Genomic DNA, 13,133 nt, shown 5'->3' on the forward strand with positions numbered 1-13,133 from the left:
TAAGTATTGAACGTTCTTCATCAGACAGATTATTACTGATTTACTCCCTCTGGTGTCATGCCCCTCCTTCGCTAATTGTCGTTATAGCACATAAATAATGAGCAGCATGTAAACGGAAATTAAAATTCAGTTTAATCAGTTGAGAAAAAAACAACAACTTGAGATCAGAGAGTAAACAAAGCTATTTGGGGTTCAATCTGAAGTCCCACTCAGGCTTCCAGATTCAAGAGGCCAGGAGAGACAAACAGTCGATCTTCGTCAGTTGGTGAGTTGAACCAAACTGTATTTTCAAATATGTTTCAGTTTGTTTGGGACGTCCTTTATGCCAGATGGGAGGAGTTCACCACAAAAAGACAGTTCACCCACTGCCAGCATGATTTCACAATCACTGAGAACTTGGTACTTTTCTCTGATGGATGAATTGGTTGATGGTAGTGTGGCTCGACTGGCTCCACTCTGTCCGTCTGTCGTATTTCATTTTTTCGTTTAGTCAAACTGACTCTACAAATTATTTGCAAACACTAGTTCACTCTATTTTGTTGAATGCAAAAAAAAGAGGGAGAGAGAGAAATAAGGCCAAAGCATCACTGTCCTCTCCTTAGTTTCATTGCTCCACCTCGGTGGTCGATCTCTGGCATCATCTGATCAGAAACAGCAGTTTTCAAGATAGTTACTGTGCAGCTCCGGAGTGGAGAGTTCAAACATGAGCTGCTGGAAATGTGTCCACACATGGTTCAGTCTGACACAGGAAGCTGCTGTGAGTCCCACAGTCCAACTGGCTCACAGTCATCCTGCTCTCATCTGCAGAGAGAGAGAGAGAGAGAGTAAAATGTGAAACAGCTCCAGGTCTCTCTGTGTGGGTTCAGTGGAAACATATGATCAGATCATGTGCACTTCCAGTAACTGTGGTGTGAAAACAGAAATGTATTTGTCATATTGTAAATTGTGGTGTATAGGCTCCATTATGAATTAATGGTTGTGATTTGCTACAAGGACGGTGTCATTAAAAAATAACCATTTTCTCTTTTGCAAAAACACTTGATACAATGTTCGAAGACAAAGACAACACTCAACACTCAGAACACACCATGAGTGGTTATTCATAACAGGTCTTCTCTTTGTAGTTAAAGGGATAGTTCACCCAAAATTCAAATTTCACTCATTATCTACTCACCCTCATGTCGACTAAGGGCTGGGAGAATTTTCAGAGTCCTCCGTGCCTTCTCTGAGTTACGGGGGGGTCCGTGCAGCAGTATTTGTCCATATGACGGTTGCGAACGGAGCTCACTTTTCTTCGTCCAAAAAGACACACCACAAAACATCCAAATACCTCCATACTACTCGTCTGTAATGTCCCTCTTGTATTGAAGCTCCGACATGAGAAATTGTTCCGAAAATAATTAAATAAGTCGATATTTTAAGCTTGTTTGTAGCGGAAGCTCCCAGTGTCTCGGTTCACTGCTCTTCCTGTGTCACCGGCGGAACAATTTCTCATGTCGGGGCTTCAACACAAGAGGGACATTACAGATGAGCAGGATGGAGGTATTTGGATGTTTTTTGGTGTGTCTTTTGGTATCCATTGACAACCATTATATGGACAAATACTGCTGTGCGGACCCCCCCGTAACTCAGAGAAGGCACAGAGGACTCTGAAAATTCTCCCAGCCCTTAGTCGACATGAGGGTGAGTAGATAATGAGTGAAATTTGAATTTTGGGTGAACTATCCCTTTAAAGCCGGATGTTTTTCCTCTGAGCCTCACAGCTCCACTGCTGTCCTGAAATAGTTGTGAGTATGTAATAGAGTGATCCACACTGTTGTAGTGGGTGATATGCTCCTTCACTGTCATCATCACTCACCCACCACATACCATCCTGCTGCTGCTTTAAATACTAACTAGAGTATTAATCTGCCACTGGAAATAGTCCTAGACCCTTATTCCTAAAATCTTTATCAAGATCTACATTATGATTATTGTTTTCCACTCAATTTATGTCTTGTGTTGTTTAATGGGCCAAATACTGGATAGTGTTGCTGTAACAATATGCACAGCGAGTGAGAACATCACACCTAAGGACTTGAGCATTAGCCAGCTGGCTAATACTGGCTAACATCTACAGAAGTGTTGGTTGATTGCCATTGTTCCTAAAAATAATTGCCTTTTGTTTTAGTTAGGGTTAGAATAACACCTCCTACATCTGAAGAAGAGCTTGCAGCTCGAAACGTTATGAGATTTGAATACATTTTCTGCACTGGAGCCACATGATGTTGCAGACCTTTTTTCTTTTTCATAGAATAACACCTCTAACATCTTCTCGTAACAGGCCAAGATATGTACGTATGTGAAAGGAAACCTCATTTCCCAAACTGTAATAATCTCCCAGAGGAATTGAAGTCTTTATTTGGCCCAAAAGGCTTTAAATTCCCTGAGGTTTATGCATTGAATGCATTGTAGCACAGCATAAGGTAGAGAAGAATTAACTTTCTGTTTTGTAATGCCTTAAAAGCAAGAAACAAAAATGTCTAACCCATGAAGTTGGAGGAAAAAACACCAGAAACCTGTAAATGATTAGTTAAACATTATCTACTCAGCACCACTTTACCTATCAACCAATAAGCAAATTAGATTTCATTGTTATTTACCTTGTTCTTACCTCCATCAACACGTTTCCAGGAGGAACCCATTTGATTTTGAGCCAGATTCTGTTCATATTCATATTGATAATAATCTGATGAAATTTTCTCTGAGGTCTGGTGTTTGACATGTATTTGATTGCCAGTCTAGTTTCATTCTGTGTTGTGCCTTTTAAATGTAGGGTTGCCTGTTGTATATAGGTACAGTTGTATTACCAGCAGGCAATATGAGTGTTTAATAGGAGACATTTCTGTTAAAAACTACTTATTTTTAGATGATGCTTCACTATTTTCACAATAAATACAAATAGCAGTGATTCATCATTTAAAAACCTGCTTTTATCATCCAGATGTTAAAGCAGATATCAGTGGAATGTTTTTGTTAATATAAGTCCTAAATAGTCCTATTTTCCGTCAGCAATCACTTACATGAAGTATTTCAGCCTAAACACGAGTCTCTCCGTCACTCTGCTCTGCTGTAACCCGAGGAGAAAATTTTCCTTGTGGGATACAAGTGTTATCGAATGAGGAGAGAGAACGGCATGAAGGGCTGTGTGTGCAGCCAAGGGATGCGCGTGAATGTGGAGACGTAGCACGAGGACCAATTGATGCCTGACAAGGGCGGGGGCTGCTAACTCATGGTGCGTTCAAAGAAACTCGTACTTTGTGTTTTTCCTTCCTGTGAAGTCATACCAGTTCGATCTGGTACGAGTTCACGGGTCGGAAGTTACGAGTGGCCGTTATAGGGAACTTTCACAGACAACAGGATGGTAAAAACACGAGCTACGGGTTACCTGGAACGCTACCAAGTCGTAGTTGTGACTTGAAGCTGTAACTTACGGTTTCAAAAGCCTGCCTTGAACGCAGCATTAGCCGAAACGGCCGTGAAGCTGATATCTGCTTTAAGTAGTGGTATTAAGGTTGTGTTGGATGTGTAATCCAAGTATGGATGAGAACCAAGAAAACAACATTAATGTCAAGTCTTAAATTTACTCCCATTTTAATCCACTCCAAACAAACTATACATCCAACAAACACATGTATAAGGGAAACATCACCTCTTACCTCTGTTCACAATATTTTGTCCTATCGATCCCATCACAAGTACCAAGATTTTTATTTTGAAAAGAGAAATTGAAGAAGTATAAAGCTGTTTTACCATGAACTCTTAGTGTTGTACAGTTGTATTGTAATGATACGTTGGCCTCTTGGTGGCTTCAGGGAATGTTTTTGAACTGAACCAAACCCTGAAATCTTCATAGCTGTGGAGACTGTGGTATTTGCTGCACTTGCTTTCAACCTTACTCCAACAATCTGGTCTCACAGTGGACCACTGCACCCACACCCATCAAGACGCTCAATGAAGGAAGAGCTCTGTTCCCACAGGATTTATTTGTCTGCTGTTTAAAGCTTTAAAAAGATTTGCTTGAACCTGCAGGGTCATATAATGCACCAGCTGCAAACTGTTATTTCAGCTAAACCATGTATCTGCTGCATACATGTCACTGTGCAACATGTTGACAAGCTCAGCTTCATCTGGACGGACAGGTCGCTCCCAAAAACACACATTGTTCAGTTCATATTCAGTAAACATGGCATTGCATTGGAACAACATATTGCCTGTTTTCTTAGTAGTGACATTGTCGTGCAGAGGTGGCTGAATCATTTACAGCTCTTTCCTGTAAATCCAGTTACTGCCAAAGTATTGAGACCCCGTGTAACAGTCTTCGCTTCCTTTAAAAATGCCTTCACACATGTTGGTACAGTGATTAGCACTGTTGCCTCATAGCAACAAGGCATGTTTTGCATGTTTTCTCTGGGTCATCCAGCCTCCTCCCTCAGCCCAAACACATGCAGGTACAAAGGCAAAGTGCAGTATCTGCATTTAAAAAAAAAAAAAAAAAAAAGAAATCTGATATTGGTACCGCTAAAATTTCCAGAGTTATTGGGCTTTTTATTTTGCTGTCCATCCAAAAAAGCACTGTGAAACCGAGGCAAAGTGCCATATCTGTAGCTAATACCAAGTCAAAGTGCAGTATCTGCACCAAAACCAGGGCAAAAGTGCAGTATCTGCCATAAAACTGTCAATATTGGTCACAAAATATGCAATAAAACGCTCAAAATTGGTCAGAAAGACAAACTACAAAATACATTTAATTCAGTCCACCTTTATCTAATCAATTATAGACTTGGTAGTTATTCATAATTTGATGCTTAAACCTTAAAAACACCTTAAAAACACAAAAAGCTGTTTTTCTCAGTTCGGCATTTTTACAGATACTGCACTTTGCCTTTGTAGGTGTCTCTAAATGGATCAAAGACGTCAAAGTCAGCGTGGTTGTTGTCTATATGCCATCCTGATTGTAGACTGGCGACCGGTCCAGGGTGAACCGCTCTTCACACACAGGTGGGACTGGGGAGTTGAGCCTTTAGTTTTGATGTATCATTTCATGTTTGAATAGAAATCTCATGTGTCTGGAGAGAGATGCTCTCACACTGTGATTTAGTGTACGGCTGCATGACTTTACTGCTGTGAAACATTATGTTGTGGTTGACTTGACTAAGACCCACCAGTCTCATCAGATGCAGAACAGTAAAAGATACTTGTTTGTTCATAATTCATGAAAATAATAATAATAAAAAAAACAATATTAGCATTTAGAATGTATGCAGCGATCCTCTGGACCACTGACCAGGGACCAGTGAGTCCGGAGTTAGAGTTGCACTAATTATTTTTCTCAGTGTTATCTCCACCAGTGCCTGAAAAAAAATGTGCGTATGAAGCTGCTGAAACAGCTTTATGTTTTCAATAAAAGGCTGAAGGAGCGGCGACCACGCCAGCAGTTAGTTTGGTTTGTTGAGATTAAGTGTAAATTATTAGACATTGATTGAGCGGTTATGTTGGGGACTTTAAGGACAGGGTTCAATTTATTGCAGTAATGAGGACACATCTGGCTCTCAGCCTGTTTAATACATGTGTCAGATATTCACAAGCCTGACACACACCCTGAGTTCAATTATCAGACTTCAATCCATTTTCATAACCTGCCCTTAAACTGAACATATGTATGTGAATCCATAATAAAAGTCATATAATGCAGTTTTTTCTTCTTTTTAATACCGCAACATATCTTGGCATGGATTCTCTCATGTCTACATATGGTCATACTTGGGATGAGCTTGTGAATCCATTTGTATACCTTCCAGATATCTCAGCGCAAGATTTGGACGAACCAGGAAGAGGAGCTTCCGCTACAAACAAGCTTGAAATATAGACTTATTTAATTTTTTTCTGAACAATTTCGCATTTCAGGGCTTCAATACAAGAGGGACATTACATACGAGCAGCATGGAGGTATTTGGATGTTTTTTTGGTGTGTCTTTTTGTTACGAAGAAAAGTGGTATCCATTTGCAACCGTTATATGGACATGCAGTGCTGCATGGAGCCCCGCTGTAACTCAGAGAAGCCACAGATAACTCTGAAAATTCTCCCAGCCCTTAGTCGACATGAGGGTGAGTAGATAACATATGTATGTGAATCCATAATAAATGTCATATAATGCAGTTTTTTTTTTCTTTTTAATACCGCAACATATCTTGGCATGGATTCTCTCATGTCAGCAGCCTCTGGTCTGAAGCCTCATGTCTACATATGGTCATACTTGGGATGAGCTTGTGAATCCACTTGTATACCTTCCAGATATCTCAGTGCATGGTTTAGTTCAAACTGTCAGACCAGCTGTCTGGGACTGTAATTTATCGTCATCAGAATATTACCTCTTATTGAGGCTGCCTCTCAGCGCTGCCATTAAGATGGCCTCCCTCATAGTCCAGCTGGCACAGGATCATGTTGTTCTTGAGGAAAAACTTGTCTCCCACGCAAAATCTGCAGAGGGGAATAGAAAATATGGAACTAGGTCTCAGTTCTTACTGGAGCTGAAGTGAATCATGAGGTCCCAGAGGAGCATTTCAGGCATATTTTCAGAACACATCCACCGCTATGATAATCAGAAATTAATCTTGCATGATTGCTGCTTGATTAACTACCCAAGATATATACAGAGTTGTTAACCCCTTGAGGTTTTAAACTGCACAGTGAATTTCATCACCTCTTGATTGCTGTGCATTGGTGATATGCTCATGATGACCAGTGAGCTACACAGCTCAACTGAATTTGATCTCCCCGGCTAATTGCTCCCCCAGTCTTACCTCTGGCGGCAGAGCTGACAGGCGAAGCAGTCTAAATGGTAGACGTTGTCTCTGGCTCTCATCACCATCTCAAAGGCAGGTATCATCTTACTGCAGGCTGCACAGTTCCCCGTCACCCCGAAGAGCCTGAGAGGCAGAGAGGGCGACAAGCAGACCTGTAGTCTGGACACACTCAGACGTATCAGCCAGCAAAAAATGAAACAAGGGAGCCTTAAAGAGGAACTACGCAGGATTTTTCCCGTGGCTATGCTGCATTTTTACCTCGATTAAAAAGCTTCGGAGTAACTGTGAGAGTTAAATACATGACTTGTAACATTTCTACAAACAGTTTGTCTCAAAGGGCATCATAACAACATCCTCTGTCCTTAGACCCTCACATCCACTGAGGAAAAACTCCCGGGAAAACCCTTTTACAGTAACAGGGAAAAAATGGAGAAAGCTCAGAGTGAGCAACAGAGGAGGGATCCCTCACCCAGGACGGACAGACGTGTAATAGATGTTGTATACAGACAAGAAAACAGTTTATAACACAGAATATGGAAAACATAGAAATGTTAACATTTGTTCCCGCGCTCCATAACCTGCAATGTTTTGTTTATGACAGTTAAGATTACACAAATACACTTGTAACATCCTATAGCCTATGTTATATAATGTTATATAATGTTATCCACCGCTCCATGGATTGGCTTTGTTAAAAACAAATGCACATGACCGAGAGGAGGGTTAGCAAAACAGCGGAAAAGCGACCAGACTTGCATAGTTCCTCTTTATGGGTTCAGTCGTTAGTAGTTAGAAAGTTGAGTAGTTATGCTGCTGTGAAAGCAGTTCCTCTAAAAACACCAACTTTGCTCCTGCTCTCAACAAGCAGAGCATTACAGTAGATATAAAATCTCTCCTGAACTGGACATGACTCAGGTCACTACTGCATTGTAGCAGGTGCTGAGAGTGGAGATTTACTGATATGAAAATGTCATTAATTATATGAAGATATCACTTTATCTTCAGAACACAGGACATTTTTCTGACTTCACAAAGTACAAAAGTCACTTTCTGCTGAAACTCTGAATTTATGCAACAGAAGTTGAACTTTGTCCTCAAACTACCTGCAAACCCCTTGTTATTTTTAATAGCCAGTGACTCGGTGCTGACCAGCTGCAGACCGCCTCACCTCTCATTCACCTCGAACAGAGCGAACAAACGGCTCCCTGAGAGCCTGACACACATGAAGGTAAGTGGCCGCAGCTGATTTCCATACTCCATTAGAGGCCAAATAGAAAAAGGAGGCTTTGGGAGGAACCACTCTGAAAAAACCAGGGGAGGAGGAGGGAGGAAAAGCGTCTAGTATGTGTATGCCAGAGCCTCCAATGACAGATGAAAAACGTCATCAAACGGGTGACCAACACGGGAACAAAAGAGAGTCCTAATTAACAGAATGTTCTGATCTAACGAGCCTGAGTCCTGAACCGGCACCTGGTGGGTTTTTTCCTTCTCCTTAACAAGGCTGCGAAGCTCAATGCTAATTCTCTACTAATGGTCCAATTAAAAGAAATCACATGGTTTTAATCCCGCTCTTCAAAGGCTTTTGGTCTGCACCCTTGCAATGATGAGGAAAACAGGAGGCAATCTAGCCAATTTAACTGTCAAAAGGGGTTTTGGTCTCTTAAGTGCAGTGCAGCTAATGAGAGACTTAGCTCAAACCAAATCCAGCTGGATTGTACATGAGACTAACACATGAGTTTAGCAATGTGGCTGAGATATCAGGAGTTCTCCTGCTGACCTGACACCAGACCTCGTTATTCCAGGCAAGAAATTAAGGGTATATAACTCCCAGAGGAGCTATTTGAACCAGATTTAGGTCTGTGTAGAAGTGGTGCCATCAAGATTCATGGTCAAGAGGTGTTTAAGGTGGAATGCTGTTATATATATGTTCATTGTATCACAGCCACACAAGGTGTAGTGACAAACACTCTCACCACAGGAATTTTCAGGAGATCTACAAACATTATTTTTTATCTGAGGGGCTTATGAAGATCGTTTGAAGTGTCATAAAAGTTACAAACTTTGCATGGCAGATCCATACAACCATAAGCACACTTTATTATAGAGTCTCCATGATTAGGTAGTAGTTTGACATGTGGGAAATACTCTAATCATTATACTCAGTAATTCATCTGATAGCACTAAACAAATGTCTGGAACCTACAGGTAGTTAGCCTAGCTTAGCTCCCTTGATGTAGCCTACTTCTGTTTAACATGAAATCGGCTGTTCTGTTTGTCTCGCGTGTTCTTTTCCTTGTTTGCTGTCTGATGAATAAGTCCAATTGGTTTAAAGGTTCAATAAAAAAAGGGGAGCAGAGGAACAAGAGGAAGCTGAGCAGTCATAAACCACACACTGCTCTGTTGTGGCTTCGTTAAAGTCTTTTAACAGACACTTGAAACATGCAAAAAGGTCAACAGTCTGCTGATCCTGTTACTGTTCACTAAAGCTGGTTTTAGTCCAGACTGTGGGAGATCACTCTACACTGCTGCTGTTGTTATCAACTCTCCTGAGCCCGTAGCCTTCAAAGTGGATCAGCTTTTTATAAATCAAATATTTGTTTTAATACGTGGACCCATCAGCCAACAGCATGTCCCTCGCAGGGACCTAAACTGTTCAGACTCAGCTGACTCCAGTCAAATCTGACTTGAGTAAACAGCTAAACATGGCTCAACATGAGATTCTTATCCTGTACGGTTTCTCCAAGTGTGGGGTGAACATATGGAAATAATGAATATAAATAGATACAAATGTGTTTATCATGGTAATTTTGTGGAGTTTGCATGCATTATCGTGTCTGTACATTCCACAGGGCTGTCAATGGCAAGTTGAAATGCTCCAGCACCTTTTCATTATCACATGATTCTCTTGTTGGACACAACCCTCAGCTTCAGCCTCAGCAGCTCATTCACCTTTTACTTTCAACTACACACTCTGCACTAGACCTCCAAGATGATCTGTTTTGAAGCTGCATGATGCAACTGATTAAACTCTATATCATCCTGTAACGTTCTGTGGAAGGATTCTGGTTACCTCAGATAGTCTCTGCGGCAGAGGATGAGGTTAGCACGGGTGTACAGCGTGGAGCCCATCCGGCCCAGGTGGCAGTCACAGCAGGCACACTTCAGACAGTCCTCATGCCAGTACCTGTCCAGTGCCTGCAGCATGAAGCGGTCCCGGATCTTGCCGTTGCAGCCGGCGCAGCCCCTCGGCTTCTCTCTGGACTGGAGAGACACGAGAGACACACCTGGCAGGAGACAGACCAACAGGTTGACAGGAGATCAAAAACAGAGACAGAGAGAGATGGATTTCATTTGAAGACTGAGGAACATGTCAAAAATGAATCACTTAAATCAAATAATTTAAGAAGTAACATTCACGTAGTGCAGGAGATGCTAAAAAAATATATTTAACTGCATCGTCTCTACACCAGAAGTTTAAGTGTCACTGAATTGTAACTACAAACAATCAGTTAGGCCACTTAGATATATCAGACAGTCCCCTGCAAGAATATACTATGGGCAAACTCACTGTAACAATCATTAGGAAGACAACAAGGGTCGAAAGTTCCTTAAAGTTCCTCTGAGAATTTACTGGTGGTTTTCTGTACATCTCATCATCAATCTTGACTATAAAAACATTTGCAGACTAGCATCTGTTTTTTTCTATATATATATATATATATATATATATATATATATATATATATATATATATATATATATATATATATATATATATATATATATATATACAGACAGCAACCAATTTATCATGTACACCTGTGCAGTCTGTTGCAATTAATTAAATGGGACACTGCCAGAAATCCAATCATTCTCAATGTAAAAATTCAAAGTCACCACAAACAATGACATCAGTATTAGTACATCAACACATGAGCATGAAAGTAGACTTAATGGCAGAGCAGCAGCATTACAGTAGATTGTTCAGGTGTACCTAACAAATTGACCACTGAGTGTATGTAATACTACTAGTTCAGATCATTACTGTACTCACTCTCCTCCTTGTCCAACACCATCCCTCTGGAAACGACAACAATCCAACAGCAGGAGAGATGACAGCTTTTCTTTTCTCCTCGTGCCTCCAGGACACCACCACCACCACCACCACCACGAGGAGAGGTAATCAACACAGAGGGCTTTGACTCTGTGGAAATTACAAAGCCGGAGTCGTTCAAACTCCAGCTCCGCTCCTCATAGTCCCCCGAAAGAAAAAGCCACAAGAAACAGCGAGAGTCGCTTTCTGTGCGTAAAAATAGCCCCGAGGATGCAGGAGAGGAGAGGAGAGGAGAGCCGAGCCGCGGCCCCGACCGGGTATCACCTTGCCGGCAGGAGAGCCGTCCTCAAAACAAGAGTGGCTGTGGCTTTATCTTGGCTGATGTCAGTGCATAAGCATTTCTGTATCTACTCAGGCTGCGGCTGTTCCCCCTAAATGAGCTCCACTGCACAGACCGAGGCTCCACTCAGCTCCCCCCTCCCTCCCTCTCCCTCTCCTCTCCCTCTCTCCCTCTGTCTCTCCCTCTCGACAAAAAACTCCCACAGTCAAATGGTTTTTTCAACGCTGCGTGCTAATTATATAAAGTCATTATGCTCAGATCTGATAGTAACCGCCCCCTCCCTCTCTCTGAATCAATTATTCAATAGACAGTCACACACCAGGACAGCTCGGGCCTGAGGTGTTTTAGAATGAGCTTATTCAACTCCAAGGACACCAATTATCTCCAGGGCGCCCTGTAGTCAAAGCTGTGGCTTTTCAGCACAGCAGATGCAGCGCCTTTTCCGTGTGTGTGTGTGTGTGTGTGTGTGTGTGTGTGTGTGTGTGTGTGTGTGTGTGTGTGTGTGTGACATATATTCAGTGTGTTCATCCCTTCATGTGTGTGTTTGTGTGCTTCATCTGTAAGAAACAGGTAGCCTAATAACAGCTTAAATGAGGGTAAAGACTCAGTGTTGCAGCATCACTTTGGAATAAAAGGCATCCAGCTTTTAAGCATAGCCTTTGTCATTTTAAAGCAGCATCCCATAATGTCCCAAAGGTCACTGACCTCAGGTCCTTCACAGAATTATAAGAATATTATTGGAATTAAAATAAATGTACTAAAAACGAGTTAGTTTAAAGATCTTGAGCAATATTTTACAGGGAATTAAAGGTTTATAAAGTGGCTATAAATAAGACAGACTGAACAACAGAGTGCTAGTGCTTCACTGAAGGGTTGTTTTAGGAAATATCATGACATTCCACAATGAAGTAACAGGGCAAGATAAGCACAGATCACTGTAGGAATATTTTAGCCTTTAATTATGGGAATTTACAAACAATATACCGATAATAGACCATTGGAGACAAAGTCCTTGAGTGTTGAAGGAACACGAAGGATAACAACAAGATAACAATAAACACAACATCTTGTAGGAATATTGTGGTGATATACTGTATATGTGATAAAAAACATTGTAAATCTACGGTCTTGACTAGATTGGACCTGCATATGTTGTTGGAATGCAATTTGGAATTTTTACCCCGGAATAATATTGGTTAAAAGAAATAATACATTAACAAAGGTAAAAGTCATCTTTTTTGTCCACTCAAAAATCCAAAAGCCAAGGATGAAAATAAACAGACATTCCAGATAAAACCACTCAATAGTATATATAGTATAGCTACTGTATAGATCTATGAGCAACCACCACAGTTATAGTAACAGTAGCTGTACTTAATGAGCCTACCACACACTGTGAGGCCTCATGAGATTATAAAAGATATAACACTGTTGAAATCTAAATAGCTTTGGAGCTCACTGTTGACTATCAGAGCTCATGTGAGTCACTGTACAGAAGACTTAGGAATAAAGACACCATAAAGTATGGGAAGGTCATTATTATAAGTTAATATTGAGAACCTCAGAGACATTATGAATCCCTATGGATAGATTATCGGAGAATCATAATGATTTTCATTGGAGTTTTCAAGGCCAGCACTGACCCCAGTCCATAAACAACATTGCAGCCTGCTTCTAAATAGATCATCCAGCCCTAAATCCTCCTCATTAGAAGTTGTGGCATAAACAACTGTTCTAACATGGCCCCTGGATCAGGTCACACTAATTAACCAGCACCATCGACCGACTATTCCCTCATTATCCGCCTTCTCATCTGATCGCATATAGACCGTCAAGACAGCTAACGATCAACAGACTAATTAATCAGCTGATTAGGTGCAAGTGAAGCTCCAG

The 13,133-nt window shown here is 41.2% G+C and overlaps 1 protein-coding gene across 1 annotated transcript; it reads right to left on the reverse strand.

Moving 5' to 3' along the window:
* Nucleotides 1-243: 243 nt before the first annotated feature.
* On the reverse strand, nucleotides 244-11,390 carry LOC310987076 (rhombotin-1-like). The gene is made up of 5 exons (XM_083973244.1): nucleotides 10,901-11,390; nucleotides 9,917-10,130; nucleotides 6,844-6,969; nucleotides 6,412-6,520; nucleotides 244-801 (listed from the first exon to the last, which is right to left on the reverse strand). The coding sequence occupies exons 1-4, from the start codon at nucleotides 10,920-10,922 to the stop codon at nucleotides 6,415-6,417; spliced, it is 468 nt and encodes a 155-aa protein (XP_083829370.1). The 5' UTR covers nucleotides 10,923-11,390; the 3' UTR covers nucleotides 244-801; nucleotides 6,412-6,414.
* Nucleotides 11,391-13,133: the final 1,743 nt, after the last annotated feature.

This window comes from Trachurus trachurus, assembly GCF_905171665.1.
Source record: "Trachurus trachurus genome assembly, chromosome: 6".
NCBI lineage: Eukaryota > Metazoa > Chordata > Actinopteri > Carangiformes > Carangidae > Trachurus > Trachurus trachurus.

What these genes read in the sequence shown, in the direction of transcription:
- LOC310987076 (XM_083973244.1), bottom strand. Translation starts at nt 10,922, where the DNA reads ATGGTGTTGGACAAGGAGGAGA. An exon ending in TGCCGCAGAGACTATCTGAG is followed by an intron (nt 6,970 to 9,916) that starts GTAACCAGAATC and finishes TCTGCCTCTCAG; the next exon opens with GCTCTTCGGGGTGACGGGGA. An exon ending in TGTCAGCTCTGCCGCCAGAG is followed by an intron (nt 6,521 to 6,843) that starts GTAAGACTGGGG and finishes TCCCCTCTGCAG; the next exon opens with ATTTTGCGTGGGAGACAAGT.